This window comes from Poecilia formosa, unplaced genomic scaffold (assembly GCF_000485575.1).
Source record: "Poecilia formosa unplaced genomic scaffold, Poecilia_formosa-5.1.2 Scaffold2, whole genome shotgun sequence".
NCBI classification, from domain to species: Eukaryota; Metazoa; Chordata; class Actinopteri; order Cyprinodontiformes; family Poeciliidae; genus Poecilia; species Poecilia formosa.
In genome coordinates, this window is record NW_006799941.1 from 5,675,546 (window position 1) to 5,692,417 (window position 16,872).

General features: G+C 38.2%; 1 protein-coding gene across 12 annotated transcripts in view; it reads right to left on the reverse strand.

Moving 5' to 3' along the window:
- The window catches only part of cadpsb (Ca2+-dependent activator protein for secretion b), an 89,499-nt gene that overhangs the window by 57,221 nt on the left and 15,406 nt on the right, over nucleotides 1-16,872 (reverse strand). For all 12 annotated transcript variants that reach the window (XM_016671338.1, XM_016671337.1, XM_016671344.1 and 9 more), the window contains exons 2-3: nucleotides 13,165-13,278; nucleotides 10,885-11,217 (exon numbers count right to left, since the gene is read on the reverse strand). In XM_016671338.1, the coding sequence (XP_016526824.1) occupies nucleotides 10,885-11,217; nucleotides 13,165-13,278 (447 nt within the window). The remainder of the gene's footprint in view (nucleotides 1-10,884; nucleotides 11,218-13,164; nucleotides 13,279-16,872) is intronic.

Here is a 16,872-nt window from a genome sequence, read left to right on the forward strand (position 1 = left end):
CAAACCTAGAACTGTAACCTGTAACATCAGTGACATGGCCGATACTTGTACACCGGTATCTAGTCCACAAGACTAGAAAGCTAAGCTGCCACACACTGGCACCACCACAGAGGGGGGTTTGAACCAAAAACCAGACGAGCTCCGACCACCTGAGGCACCTCACAGAGAACAGTCAATCCAGACATTTTACTCAAATGAGAAGAATGATTTCTCATAGTACTACTCAAGTAAAAGTAAAACATACACTGGAGCAAAATTATTCCTAACAGTATATTTCTTTCAAAAAGTTACTAAATGTAATTGAACAAATGTGACTTGTTACTACCACCTCTCTGTCTGCTGCAACTGCAGTGAATGGTGCAGAAATGCCTCTTGGCAAAAATGTTATTTTCCCACAGGTTTTGATTTTGTTATTTTTAATATGACAAGGAAATCCAATCAAAATGTAATCTCACATCTGTTTTTTTTTTGTAACACCAAGAAGAAAGATAGTTTGTATTTTAATTGTTAATGTGTATCTTAAAATGAAAATCAAGAACTGTTCCATTTTTGGTTTTCATAGCTGGCTTCTGAGAAGAAAATACAACTATCAAGCATTCATGGATTCAAAATGTCTGCAAGCTCTTTAATAAAGACTTTGTAACTTTATATTCCATTTAAACTTTCAGATTTTAATGCTTCAATCAAACTGGTCTTGTTACCAGAAGAAAAAAAAATACTAGTTGCAGGGTTTTCGTTTTCTTTCTTTTTTTTTTTCCAGCTGGCATTTTAACAGTGGCAACCTGGCCTTTTGCAACTAATGATTTAATGGCTTAAAAGGGTCCATTATAAAATTCATAGTGACTGGAATTACTGTCATCAAAATCACTGAAAAGCGGCGGTCAAGGTAAATATGATGTGCAGTCTTAAAGACTCTCGCACAGATTAGCGGTTATGAAAAATAGTGGAGCACGACTACAAAAAGGCCAATTCAGTTTCTTTCCAACCGACTGCAATCACAGAAGCACGATGTGGCATCGCACATGAAAAGATCGAAATCAAAAGCGATTTCCACCTTGGTGCATAGAAAATATGTTGCCATCACCGCAGGCAATCTGAATGAACCACATAACTTTTCTGGGGTTTATTTGTGGAAGTGTCAAGTGTTTTGAACTTTCCCTTTTCTTAGTGGTTTCAACGACAAATATAAGAAAAGCTTTGACTTCAATCGGATTTGTGTTGAAGTCAGTGTTTATTAGATTTCTGCTCTTCTGTGGCACAAAGTGTACTGATTTTTAGCTTAAAATCTTCCCTTTGAAATTGAAAAGTACTTTTCTTCACATCAACAATGAAAAAGTGTTTTAGATTAGCTGACACAATGAACTAGTGGATGCCTGATGTCGGTGTTTTGCTCTCCACTTCTCTATGCTTCGTATTTCTTCTGTTGTTCTCTCAGCCAAAACATCTCATTCCTGTCATATTTGATGCTGTGAGTCACCAGTCACCAGCATGTTCTGTGTGAGATGATTAGGACAAATCTCCACCACAGTTACACTTAAGGAGACATGAACCATTTCAGAGAGCAGCACGGTCTGAGTTCACACTAAAAAATAAATCGTGGCTTGTGCTGAAATTGGGAAATCATTTATGTCTTTTGTTTTGCTATATTACCTGTAAAGCAGCCAAAAAATTATTTTTCACAGGGTACATGCAAAACAGAAATTCTATCCTGATAGGGACGGTGATTACTTTTTTAAGTGTAATGGTGTTTATTGATTAAATTCTTTCTCGAATGAAAGAACATAAATAATACAGGATAACTTAAACCTTTTTCTGTGCTTTTAAATTTCTAGGACCGTCAGCAAAGTTTGACAAAGGCCAATTTATGGCCATTCTATACCAACATGACTGTGGACAAATGCACAAAACAAAGTTCCATAAAGACACGGATGACTGAGTTTGGCATGGGGAAAACATGACTAGCCTGCAGAGAGTGCTGACCTCTACATATCACACATTTTTGAAGTTTTTTTAGTAAATATATAATGAATTGCTACTTTGAAATGTTTCATTGGCATAAAAGCCCAAATAAAAACTTTGATACTCACAGGCTTTGCCCCCATGCGGAAGTAGAGCAAACCTCAGACAAACAAACAGTGTTATAATGGCAAAGGTAGTGGAACTCAATGCATGTCTTACCCAAGACATTTTTGCCTTATAAGCCAAAGACAGAGACAAGAAAATTCTCCAACAAGTCCTACATCAGGTCTGTAAAGTTGTTTGCGAAAAACAACAGAGAAGTCAAAGGTTAAACGGGCTTATGAAAATCTGCCTTCCGGAAAATGCTTAAAGATATTAGCGTAAAAATGTTGCTTAAATGTAAATACCACAGTTACTACAGCCTATGTTATCATGCTGCCATAGAAATGCCATTGGAATTTACACACATAAAATCAAGTATGACTACAGGTATTGATAGCTTTGATTTGACTGTCAATACCTGTTGTTATGACAAAAAATGGGATGTTTACTACCAGTTACCTTCGGGCAGGCGAAAATGTGGTAGTTGCTGTTAAAGTTTCATTCAATTGGACATGAGGTTGGCTGCAGGCTTTGATCCATTTCTTGCGTTATTCCAGACTCTGTTTGGGTTTTGGAAATGTAATAATTTGTATTCCGCCCTGGACATGCCCTGGATAATTGCATGTTTCCTATTGACTTCCTATTTTCTTCAAAACCTTCATGACCGCAGCGCTTTAGCAATGTCGAACCCCAGCTAAGGGGCGTGTACTTCAGGACAAATAGCGACCGCCGACTGGTCTGTTGCTGGCAAACTCTAGAATGATTGACAGATGGCATCATGTCAAAAGCTTTACGGTTTCATTTTATCTAACAGGTATATGAAGGGAACCGCCAGCCTCCTCACAACAATTGAAGGACAATATCTAAGATTCCTTTGCAGAATAATGCATTCGAGTCCCATACAAAACACATAAAATAGTTTCTCTATTCTAAGCAACAAGTTAGGGGCAGCTGCTTAGCATACAGGGTGCCAACTCTCCACCGACTGCAATAGAATAAAAGCTACGGTAAATATGTTCAAGGTGCAACTTCCAGATAGTTTTTGATTTGTTTTTTATCTTGTGTTTTTGCATCTTTTCTGATGTCATCTAGGGCAACTGTCCAAAAACCCTAACCCTGTCCACTGACCTCTGGATTTCATCTATATGAACGAAATAGTTCATATAGTTTGTGATAAAAAAAAAAAAGGATATAACCCAAACTTAGAAACAACTGAAAATAATAAAATAAAAAACTTCTTGCATTGTTGCTGCAGCTTAGCACCTGATTCTATTTTGAATGTAATGTACTCTAAACTCCTCTGGCCTCCTGCTGGGGGGAAACATGCCAGAACTGACCTCCCTCAGCCTCTGGGTACTTCACCTATTCCTATTACATTAACGGGCCTTGTCTCTCAACCTTTACCATATTGATTTTCTGCCCATTCCAGCAATCTCTCTTAAGAGAGAATGAGCCAAAGTGCACATACAGTCAGGGGAGGAGTACAGTATCTTACAAACTCAAGGGGAAAAAAGACAAACAGTGTTGGATCTTTTTGAAACTGAACAAAACTAGATCATGTGCAACATTTTGTTATGTGAAAAGAAGAAAATTATGTTCTTATCATCTTATCTACCACCTTGGGCTTGATTCTGTTCACTGATCTGCAGAATATGAACTTATGTCAGCCAGATGCCTCTTAAATAAAGGACAGCAAGCATAGACAGTTAAGTCTGATGCGCTACCAGCACTGGCCACTAAACAGCCACCCTGCTATATAACCCAGAGTTCCTGTTTAGTAGAGCACATAATCAGACTCTGCCACCAGCAGCAGCAGAATGTCTGCATAGGAAGCACAGTGGTATTCAGCACAGATCACAGAGTGATGCTTAAATCAAGACCACAATGTGGCAGAAAAGAAAGAACGCAAAGACAAAATTATGCTGAAGTAATGGGGCAAATTGAATTCCTGCCTCGATTCTGTCTCAGCTGCCTATTTCCCACTGTTGTTACCAATCTTGTGTCAAAAAAAAATAAGATAAAAGAACTCCACTGGACTGTGGTGCAACTGACATCTGACATGTGCGCTCCCATAAGAACTGTCAGTACCAAGTCTGGAGATCAGCAGCTTGGCCTGTCAGCATCTGACAGTGCATTTTTACTGTCCCATCTGTGCACCTCCCTCTCCAGCAAACACGACAAACCCAAGACCATATGTCCAAGAAAACTTAAGACTGAAGTAGGTGGCAGGAGAAAAAAACTGGTTTAGTGTAGCCACCTCTAAATTCATAGCTCAACAGCAAAATTTCTGAAATAAGAGGAATGAGTGTGAAGTGTGTAATGTAAAAAGAAGTGTAGCCTGTTTCTATAGCTACTGTCTGAACAGAATCAAAAGTTAGATATTATCCTTTGAATGACAAACTTTCAGTCACGGAACCTCTGAAACTGAAAGGTCAATGCTCGCTATAAGGAAAATATAGGTGGCCACAATAACAAACTCAAAAATGTATCTAAAAATGTGCATTTATTACTGATTAGCTGCGTCGGAGCTGCAGAAACGTAATGCAGGTTAGATTACTTTAGTGTTAGCCGAGATGACAGCAGGTTAGAGGCAGGTGGGTATTTAACAGCCCAGCTGATGACACATTCCCAGGTGGCTGCTGGGACATTAGCAGCAGACAGAAAACATGACTGGGGTGAATTTTTCTGAGGAACACAGACCGGACAGCAGGGTATGATTTAACATGGAGGAGCTGAGGCAACGAGCTATATTTAGATGTGCTGGGAGTGCATGTGTGTATGCTAAAATATGCAGTGTGGGATAGAGGATACATGTGTGAACGTAGCATCTCTGCGTGGTCTTCTCAGTAAACATTTTTAATTTCTCCACATCTTAATTTCTAACTGTTTAATGCTGCCTAAAATATATCTTGATATAAAATGACAACTGATGCAAGCACACAAAATCTAAGACGAAAATCACTCACGCATTTCCCTCCATCTCTGTGGAGCACAAATATTTGATCACCTTCACTGCTCTGTTTGCACTGCAGATTAAAATGCTATTTAATGTGGAGTAGCAAAGGACTGGGCTTTTACATCAGTGTTTTGAGGCTGCACTCAAACCAGACAGCCAAAAACCAAGCACACAAAATCTTAATTTTCTCTTAAAGGGGCATCTTGTACTTTCCAGGCATACAATTCCATTTTATAGCATAATCAAGTATCTATAAAAATCTTGTGATAAAAATGCTATATAACGAAATTTGTCCCTTGAAATTGGCCTCTGTCTTGTTAAGAAGCTCCTGTTCTTTCTGACACTCTGCCTTTAGCACGTCATCTCAACAATGCTTCTCCATTATGCAGTCTACAACTGTTCTTAGGAGCCGTTTCCGATAATAAGCTCACCAGACTAATTGCTGCTGGCTAGTCTAAAGGAAAAGAAAGGGGTTGGAGTCATTAGTTGTGACACCAAAGCGATTCTCACACTCTCCTGTTCTTCTCCACCTCCAGCCTTTTCTGGCTGTCTTCTTCTTTGAGACTGAGCAGACTGTTCAACATGGCTTCCCTATCCTGATTGTTGCACTCTGTTTTTGTTCACACAGATCACCTGGTACTACTTTTTGGACTCGGGCACGACCCACTGTAAGACGACCAGCCCACTATAGCTGTTGCTCTATTATAACGGAAAACTACCTGAACCGTGTTGATAGTGATTTTTAATCATATTTGTAGACGACTTCATAAATGTTGATGTCTGCAAACACTGTCCAGAGTCAGAGGCAGTCTCTCCATGCAGTGTAGCACCACGGCTCTTTCAGTGAAGAGGTAGTTCGGCAGGCATAGCAATGCTCTCATCCTCTCCCAATCCTCTGTGCAGTGAAGAGGCTCCATTACGCAATTATATCAGCTACAGGCTAAGCCAGGGAGAACTCAGGCCTCATTTCCCAACTAACAGTTGCTGACAAGACAAATTATAGAGGAAAAGGAGGAGCCTTCTTTCAGTGCTGATGGGAGGATGGTTTGCCAGTTTGGGATGTGTGACAGAAGATGATTTATGGCTGTGCAGGGTGGAAAGCGTGATCCTGATGTGCTTGTGCTTTACTTTGACACTCAGGCTTGGGTAATTCAATCACCCATTTGAGACTCGGGGAGTAATTTTATGTGAGGAAGAGTCAAATGGTGTGACTAAATATCGCAGGTCGCAAAAAAAAAAAAAAAAAATCAGAGAATAAAAATCTGTGAGAAGTGTTTACTGTGCTCATAGGAAAATGATTTCTAAGTCGTTTGAAATGAAATCCATCTGCCATCGTTGTTCCTCATTGCTTATTGCTGATTGGTTTGGATTTGTGATTTTGCTTTACTAGATCTGACAGTGGGCGAAACTTGACATGCTTTCTGATTATCATCAGAGAAAAAAATTTAATTATAATAATTATCAGTTCTGCAATGAGAGCTTCACTATTTCTCATTCTTTAAAGATGAAAGACATAAAAAAAATATACCAAAGCACTGTGAACATTTTAAATGTGCTGCTAAACACAGTCAGGAAATGCCACCACTGTTTTGTTACAGTATGACCTAACAACAGAATGATCCTGCCCTAAAGCTTTATCTACCCCCTTAACTTAACATGTGGTCCAAGCAACAAAGCTCCCATGACCCTGTTAGCACGGGCTAAGAAAGGACATCAAAATGTCTTAACTGAATTGCAAATAAACTTTATTAACATATACTTTGATACACACATGGGGAAAATTTAATAATTAAACCACCAAACTCTTGAGTTGTAAATTTACCCCATTCAGCCCTGGGTCCTGGGTTTAAATCTGTGGCAATTTTTACTCCCAGTTTTCTTGCACGGGTTTTCTAAAAAGTACTCTGGCTTCCTCCTAAAATCCAAATAAATGCACTTTACGTGAAGCAAGGATGCTAAATTGCCCTCAGGTGTGAGGGCAGGAATGATTGTCTGCACTGTTTGTCTCTGTGTTGGCTCTGTGATGGACTACTATCTGTGTGCCTCTCGGCCATTAATCGGCAGAGACAGCCCACAACTCTGAATGGAATTAAGTGGGTAGGAAAAAAAGGATACCTGAACCACTAATCTCAAAAGAGCAGCCTTCCAGTGAGAAGTCATTTAGTGAGCAGAGGAGTGACTTCGCTTTAAATCTGGCTGATAAGAAAAAAGCTATAAAATGTGGTGAAAAAAATAAATGTTTCAGAGGAATATGGTTTAAAAAAATGTGAACAGTAACAATTAAATATTTCTCTTTGCAGTAAGTAGAAGTAAATTGAGATATATTACAGTAAGATGAGGTAAAATGATATTTATATATATATAAAAAACAACAACAACAAAAACATGGACAATGGTGTTACACTTTGCCAAAAGCTCTGGATGTTGTTGGAGTTTATGGTGGTCATGTCTCTACAGTCCTGGAGTAAACCCAAGGACAACACCTGTGGAGTAACAAACTGGGGTGGTGGTCCCTCTTGTTTTTGTAATAAACAGTGAGAGTCTCTCAGTTACTAAAATATCGTCATTAAACCTATTGCTGAACCTCAGATCCAGGAAAAGCTTAGTAGTTTGTGTCCTGGTCTTGATACAACGGGCTACATCTTCACTTTGGAGTTTGGCTATACGGTACACACGATTGGAGGAACTAGAGAAGGCTTATGAGCTACTCAAGAAGGGCTGATCAACTTTGATGGTCAGATGTTAGAATTGTCAAACACATTGACACAGATATTGAAAAAAAAACAGATCTTTCTCATACACCATGTAAAAAAGCCCACTTGCACCAGTGCTATAAATTTATGCAACTATGCCTCAAATCCTGCACCCAATAATCTCATGTAAACACTTCATTAATCTTAGCAACCTAGAAGTTTGAAACTGGAAGCTGAAGCTTATAACTTTCTGATTGTTTTGGCTAAACAATCAGAAAAATTGTGTTTATAAAGCATTACAGTGTAACTTCCAAAAGGTCAGTTGATATTTAAATGTGGAAACGCATGAGACGGCGATGTCACCATAGAGGAAAACGTTCCATCCTGACTTAGCTGAACGTTATGAATTCCACATCCTCAATCCCAACAGACATGCACTATTCAGAATGAAAGCACACACACACATTTTAAAAGACAAGGCAAGACTTTATGTTCAACAAAATCCCCCTAATTTCCTCACATATAACATATTTTTCAATTTGTTAGCAATCATGCCAACATAGGAAAACTGTGGGACATCATTTTGAGGACTTTCTAGATTTTTTTAAAATGTAATTTTGTCTTGAAATGTAATTCAAAAAGAACTGCTTCAAAAGCACACGTTTTTGAAATTTTATTTTTTTTCAGTGCATAAACATATTTTTACAGTTTTCTGCACCAAAAAGCAAGCACGGAGCCATCAGGGAGTAGCGGCTGGTTGGCACAGCAGCTGTCTGTACCAGTCTAATCAGTCTGTTAGTCATTTCCAGGGGTGATTTTACTTCAGCATGAGACAGAAATAGAACAGTGCTTCCTTCTGACAATTTAGGATGTAACTGCAAAAAATAGTAATTCCCCAGAGACAACATCTAAGAAAGTTGGCCTCTGAGTGAAAGCCAATCCAGGAACAGCTCGGTAGCATGCTGACTGGGATGTCACATGTCCTTTATAAAGAGCATTTTATCACCGAGTTGAGACGCCCATATACGACTAAATATATTATTTAAACATATCATCACCAGTAGAGACTGATATATTCATTACTGGAGCAATTTAAGTTGAGATGATACACAGAACATTTGGAGAAGTTCTAGATGTAAAAAAATGAAAGGAGGTCTCTTCTTTCTCTTCTTTGAAACGAATGTGTTTCTTCTCGCAGCCATGATCCATATTCCATTTCTTACACCGTTGGGCAAATCTGCACATACATTCTGCAGCATATATAATGCATCATTCATTGCTCAGAGCATGGCATGTTCAGAGAAATGGTATTGTGTTCTGCATCCAGATTCCTAACCTGTAGTAACAACTCTGCAGCCAGCATACAAAAGGAAGCAAAGAAAACTAGGTTAGGCAACCTCAAAGGACTGGGAGAAAGAAACAAATACACACTGGATATGAGGGCTGTGGTGATGTATTGCACCTCTGCATTAGAAGGTTCACACTAATGAACACTCGTGCAGAACAGAACCTATATTGATTTTTGCCAACTGAGACATTCAAGCAATACTGAACCATCTAATGTGTTTAACAGCAGCTTGTGCCATCCACTTCAATATATAATCAGCCGCTGACAGGGAACGAGAAAAATCTGCAGCTAAAAAACAAACAAACTAGGCCTTGGGACGTGTGTCAGATGTTAAGGTGTCAGAGGTTTTCTCTGCATCCTGTTTGTATAAGAGTTTTAATCAATCTGTAGTAGTAAGATAACAGTAGGGCTGCTTTCAGCACACCCACAGAGAGCAGTAAAGACAGCAAGGGAAGGAGAGTTATGTCTGACACAAGCGCCCCAGAGTCCACTATTATCTTCCAGTAATCTCAACATATGCCCCCCGTGATAAAGTATTACTGGACTGGTAGCAAGGGATGCATCTCAAGACACCAATTTGATTTTATCGTATCTCTGTTTGACATCGCAGCCAAGGTGGGCGAAGGAGTAAGGAATGTAATATGTAATAAATTAGAAACAGGACATAATAATGCAAACACTGGCCAGATTTGGGATCATTTGACTGGAGGTGAACCCAATTCATTAATAACTTGAAAAGGCGCTCATGGTGTCTCGCAAAAGAAATTATTTCTCCCGCCTTTTTCACATTTTGTCATGTGGAAACTTCAATGGATCTTGTTGATCTTTTGGGTGATTAACAAACCCAAGGCAGTACATAACTGAAGTTACTGGAGAAAGAAGCATCTAAGAATAAAAATAAGTGTAGTGTACTTTTGTATTTAGCCCCACTGGGTCAATACTTTGTAGAACCACACTTTGGTACAATTACAGCTACAAGTCTGAAATGTCTTACTACCATTATCCATCTAGACACTAGGGATGTTGTAAACAATTATTTTTCTAATTGAGTAATGTATCAATTATTTAAGCAATTAATTGAGTAGTTGAATAAAAATTTAGACAATATTTCATATCAGTGCATCACTAACAATTACTTTTCTGTTGCTTAGAAAACTTATAATAGTAACAGTTCATTTTTTAAGTCTTGACCAAAATGTAATATAAAATCTGAAATTATATTAAATTTAATAATAAAAATAATAAAGCAGCATTTTTGGGCTGCAAGAAGGTGCTGGGTTCGATTTCCCACCCCGGATCTTTCTGCGAGGAGTTTGCATGTTCTCCCTGTGGATGTGTGAGTTCTCTCCAGGTACTCCGGCTTCCTCAGACAGTTCAAAAACATGACTGTTAGCATAATGGTGCTACCACCATGTTTCACCGTGATGGCATTTAGGGTGATGTGCAGTATTAGTTATTTGCCACATGTAGTGTGCCAAAAATGATCAGTTGTGTGTCTCATCTAACCAGAACAAAGTCTTCCACATGTTTCACGTGCTCACCATACAAATGCTAAATCTGACTTCTTCTGGCTTTCTTCCAACAATAGCATAAAGGTTTGTTGTAATATTTACTAATTAGGTGACCGATTGCTGTTGCTTGCGCTGGATTTTACTTGGGACTGTTTAAAGTGGGTAGGCACTTGCAACACTTTTCACATTCTTTTAACATAAAATCCCTACAAAATACGTTGATGTGTGTGGTTGTAATGTGACAAAATCCAAAAAACAGTTTTGCCTTGCACTGTGGGCCTGTACGATGTGCCACATGGAAAATATATAGCCTACCTGACAAGCTTGGTAAAGCAGCTGATGCTCAAACTTCTTGATGCCAAGGATATTTTGGAACATCTCATATAGCTGGTCCTTGCTCAGGATTAGCTCCGAAGCGGCGCTGGCGGTCATGCGTTGCTGAGCCTTTCGTGGATCTTCATCACCACGGTAGATGGTGTCAAATTTGGCCATCCAGGAGCTCAGCACCGTCTCCTTACTGAGGCCGTCGATCTCCGGGAGGCTTCGCACTCGTTTCTCGATGTGCCTCTTGAAGACTTCCCTGAAATCATTGGCTGAGAAGCCGCCACTCTGCACCATCTTAGCCACGCGGTCACTCTTCAGGAAGACCTGGCATGCAAAAGACACAGTCAGACTTTAATATTTGTCTTGCTGATATATGTAAATAAATGCTGGATTGTCTCTGAAGATTATCTCTGTTGATGTTTCAATAAACTTGGAGACAACACATCCCAAATGAAACGTTTAGTGCGGAGGTAATTTGGTATGACAAAATGGACACAGTATTTTATTAGGTGATCATGTAGGCACGTGTGTGTTTGTGTGCATGTTGTGATTTAGTGGGAGGCGGAAAGCCTGTGGTAACAACAAGCTAACACGGACAGAGTCAGGCAAGACAATACTGTCACTGCATCAAGGGAAGCAGCCATCCAAGCTGACAGCATTTGTCACTGTGACAGTCACATTTTGTTCTTCACTTCCATTCTGGCTACAAAGCAGCAGCTTCTGAAACATCACAGCACAGGAGTACATTATCATTGCTTTTCTTATGCATCTTTTCACTAAACAACAAAGGTTTTCTGTGTGAAACAGATGTTAGGTCAGTTGTTTTGGTTTTCTTTGTTATTAAGGTACATTTTTTTTAAAAACACACAAAAAAGTAGAAACGTTAGTTTTATTTAACAATAACAGTTTATTGTTATTGTTATGTTATTGGCATCATAGTGCTTATGACACTATGATGCCATCATCATTTGTTGAGAAATGTAATTAAAGTAATCTTAATGTATGCAAACTTTTGCATTTAAAGACAGCAAAAAAAAAAAAATCTCTAATAATTATTCTGGTATTTAACAAACAAATAACTTTGGTTATGCCAACTGACATAAAACAGGATACATTTACACTAATTAATGCCATAATATCATTACTTTGAATTTTTTGATACATTGTAGTTAGAAATCAGATTTTCCATGTATTGCGGGCGAGAATTGTTGCACATGAAGAGTGCTACTTGTGAATACAAATGCAATTTAGTCTTTTTCAGCACCCACTTGCCCACGCCCACACCTGTAGATTTATGGTGATTTCTAGATGTAATGGGGTACTTGTATTGTGTAAAAGTAACCAAGAAACCATTACACTGTTATAAAAAAAACACATTATGTTCATTATGCAATGTTCTTGCTTTTAGTTTTTTTTTGATGAAGTCGTGTTATGATCTGAAGTCAACCAGTTACGTAACTGCATGACTTTTGTTATTCAGTACATTTCAGAACTTCATGCTGATCGCTACATTTTCATTTTATTTTTATCATATTTTCCAAGAAAGTGATCTCAAGCAGTAACCATGTTCAACCATGTAAAAAAATACATTTCTCTTGTAGTTTAATTTCAGGTTGATAGCGATTTACACAGTTTGCAATAAATCATATTAAACTGCAGCCGTTACATATGTCTCCTTCCTGGCTCCCTCGTCTCACAGTAACTTTAAATATTTCAGGCAGGCTCCTGTTTAGTTGTCTTCCAAAAGAAAAAGAAACAATAACAGTGACCAGCTCTCATCATTTAGTTTAATTCAGTGGCTTGTTTTTTCCATCTTGTCATTAGCTGTTAAGGCTTTTAATGTCGTGCTTTTCGGTGTTGCATGCAAGGCAGTAACGACTTTTGCAGATCAAATTGTGAGGCTGGAAAAAATGGCTGTGTCAACCACACACTCTGACTCATAATCTGTGCAGTGAAAAGCTTCCGCCACCATTTTACCACACAGCCCCTCTCAATTCAGGCATTTTGACAAGGAACAGCTGAAGGATGTGGAGTTCTGTCTGACGTTTTTCATTCGGCAACACTTTAACATTTACTAAGAAAATAAATCAGATATAAAATACATTAACAATGGCTTAAAATATTAGAAAATTAGGTGTTTTATTGCAAAGGTGTAGAATGTTACATCAAGGGAGATGTGTAACAACAACGTAAAAAAACACAAAAAACTCATAATAGAGCATTAAGCTCCTGTGCTTAAGTGGTTTTAAGTGGACTACTGTGTCTTCCTACCTCAGAGTAGCTCTGAACGGCGTTGATGAATGCTTCATCAGCTACAATTTGCGTCTCTCCATTAAGGAAGGCCTGGAAGCGGTCCTTGGTCTGCTGGAGCTGCTGCTTGGAGATCTTTGGAAGCAAGGAGAAAACAGAATAAAAATTAAAAAAAATACGTCAGACATATTCTCTTTAAAGTAAAAATCCAACGTCATGTTCAGAAGTGTTTAAAAAACAGCAAGTGGTTTCGCTTTTTGTCCCCAAATGGGTTTCTATATATTAGCCTTTTACATTTCATTTTAGATGATAATCATCCAGCATTTGAATAATGAATTGCCTTCAGCTATAAAACTGTGCAAAGTTTAGGAAGCTCATTTCAGCAGATTACAACCCCAAAACTCATTTTTTTAGTAATAAAAAAACTTAATTTTTTATCCTTTGTCATTTATAAGCCAGAATCCACATATTGTCCTTTAACGTAGACAGTCATACAATCAAGTTGCCTGAAATCATCCATATGGATGATCTCTTTAACTCTATCCTTAACTAAGCAACTCAACAGTCTAAACATAAGATCCTCAGTTGAAAATAACTCTTTTGGGGCATTTTATATCATGGTCCAATGAAGCTGAAAAAAGCCACAAACAGAAGATATGCCACCCTAACATCACCCTACTGAAAACCTCCAGGCATCAGTTGTACTTTGACTTTCTTCTCATAAGAACTGCAATCACAGGAAGTCAAGTCATGCGCAGCAGTCTCAACAGGAGAGAGAGAGAGAAGAGCAAACACATCAAATACTTGGTGAAATTATTCTATTCCTGCTGAGCCACTTTTTTTCTTCCATCCAAGTCTGATTGCGGTTTATTCAATCTACTAGTTAGTAAAACTTAAATGATAGATTTTTCGTAAAGATTTAATGTTTCAATTCTCAGTTTTTAAATCATAATTTAATATAAACAAGTTTCTGACCCAACCTTGCCCTGTGTGGAAAGTGAAAAACAACTGGTTGTGTGTACTACTTGGTGGTTTGCAAAAAACTGGTAGGAGGAGGACGACTTCTTTTTTTGAAGAATTGTTTTAGTTCAGCCACATTAGAGGTTTGGAGAGTTTCCAGAAAAACCAGACTTTTACGGTCACAGCACAACATCTCCAACAGAGTTCATTTATAAATTTGATTAGGCCAGCCCAAAGCCTTCAATTGTTGCAGCCAGCCTGCTAGTGCATTCATAATTCAATAACAGTTGCAATTAAAAATAGGACCAAGTTGTTTTGGGTGTAGTCAGTGGGTACTATGCAAATGTACACATAAAGGTAAGGCTATGCTCATGAATAATTAATGACGAGACAAGCGTATTTCTGAGGGGTGTTTTCCTAGATGTAGTAGCTTTTCATCCAATTTTACAAACATGTGCACCCCTTTCAGCTAAGTAGTTCACAGGAACAGTGTGACAAATTACTATTATGTTTTGAAGTGGCCCCCAAACCTCATCTGAGACTCAGGATTTTATAGATTATCACTATATATAGATTTAGCAAGGGAGACTGGACACAAAACTAGCAAATAGGGAGGGCTGCACATATTAAAGCATCTGCTTGGAAATGGAATTATGAAACCCAGAGTAACCATCAGGTGCGAAAGTTTTTTGAGTAAAATACATGATTAGTCTACGAAGAAAAATGAGAAAAATCCCACATCATTTTAATAGACAATAAAACTGCATAGCTGCAACTTTAGCTCTACAGCTAGTGGACTCCTACAACCTCTATTTATATTGACCTTGTTCACATGAAGGTGAAAAATAACTATAAAACCATGCGAGTCAAATCATGAAACAGATGGAAGTTTGAGTTCCGTCACTGACAGAATATATTTGCATTTTACCAGCGAGTTTTACTATGTGAGGTCAAAACTATTAATAATTCGGCTTCTGCTGACAGTTTCTCTTGACCAAACTGACTTTATGTGACAACACAGCAAGCTGTTAAGTGTGTGGCTGTGTGAATGAGAGTTCAAGCAGCACGCTGCAACGAGCCAGGTGGATACTGTGCACTTCCTCAACAAAGCACACTTCAAATGCATTAAGTATTTATGACTTTCAGCTTCAGTGCTTTTCATTTCACTGCTAATTAGAGAACTGTGGTGATTAGTAACCAAGCTGATAGATGAGGGGGGAAAAATGCCTTCATTTTCATTTGCGAAAGCCAGACTCTGAGGACACACTTTCCTGCTTTGCTCATATTGATCGACTCTCTGTAGCTCTTATCAAGATTGCAGTGTTACGAAGTGATTCATTTGTCTGCAATGAAGTAGGCAGTGACATTAATCACCCTTCACGTATCAATGGAGAAGCAATGCATATGTAGTGTAATTTCTTTTCACTTTGAACTATCATTTTCACATTAAATATTCTGCTTATATGTAGGACTTAACTTGTTAGAAATGTCATTCTAGCTAAGGCAGATGCCTTAAATTCCAGGCTTTATGGGTCTGGTGTCCTGCATCTGTTTCTGCTTCAACAAGCCTGAATTAAATATCTAACATCCTGACTGGATGTTAAGGACGTAATTCCTGTGATTCAGGTGCGTTAAACATCTAAAAGTTGCAGAACACCACCGGCCTTTTATGACAGATTGAGACCTCTGGTTGCACTTCTATGAGGAGGCCTCTGTGGCTTTGGATTAAAATGGAGATCAGTCCTGATCCATGCAGCGTGCAGGCAGAGAGTAAAAACACTATAAAAACAATCCCCTCTGACCAGTTTACCACCATGCAGGTTAAAATATTTATCTAATTCCAAGTATTGTATATGTGGAGACATTTCACCACACCATTCTACGATATTGTTTTATTTATAAAGAACTTTAAAATCAGCCAAAATGCTGTGCAATAAAACGTGGTGATGAATTATTTACTGTTTTTATTTTCTTTGTCTAGTAACATACTGTATGTATATTTTCTATTTATGTAGATATAATGTAGATGTATCAATTATATGTGAAACACACTTTAAGATGCTGCTTTTTGTTTCACTTTTTTTTATTTGAAACAGTTTTTATTATTTTTTCTTGGAAATGTAGGTTTTCTCATTTCTATTATTCCAACTGTTAGCTTTATTGGCTTTCAAATGTCCATTTTTCCAGTCGTTTTTGGCTTGATTAAAATTTTTGTGATGCCCTTTTGTTGACCTTTTACTATAAACAGGCTTTATCATCAAATTTGGTTCCAATAAAAAAAAGAAAACGTATTTTCTGTTGGCGTAGACAGCATTACTGTCATATCTCACATGATGTTCTAAAGTGTTCTGGTGCAACTGCAAATCTCAGTGCATTTTATTGGGATTTTATGTGACACGTCCACACAAGTTGTCAATTGCGAGGAAAAGGATGCATGGTTTCCAACTGGTCTATTGAAGTGCCAACCCGATAAAACAAACAGAGGTTTGTTGTTGTAACCTCATATAATGTGCAAATGAGGCGTGGATACTGTCTCAAAGCCCTGTACGGTAGAGTGTGATAAACAAAAAAAGGTGCATAGTATGCTCAACATCCCTTACCTTTTTCTACATCCCCAGTTGTGTTTAAACTGTTCTCTTCTTCATTATATCATGTTCCACATCCACAGCACTAAGCAGGGTAGCGAGGTGTTTTTACATTTCTAATAATACTTAAGTGCCACTTCATAATTATTTGCTGACTATAGCCAGAATTTTATATATATATATA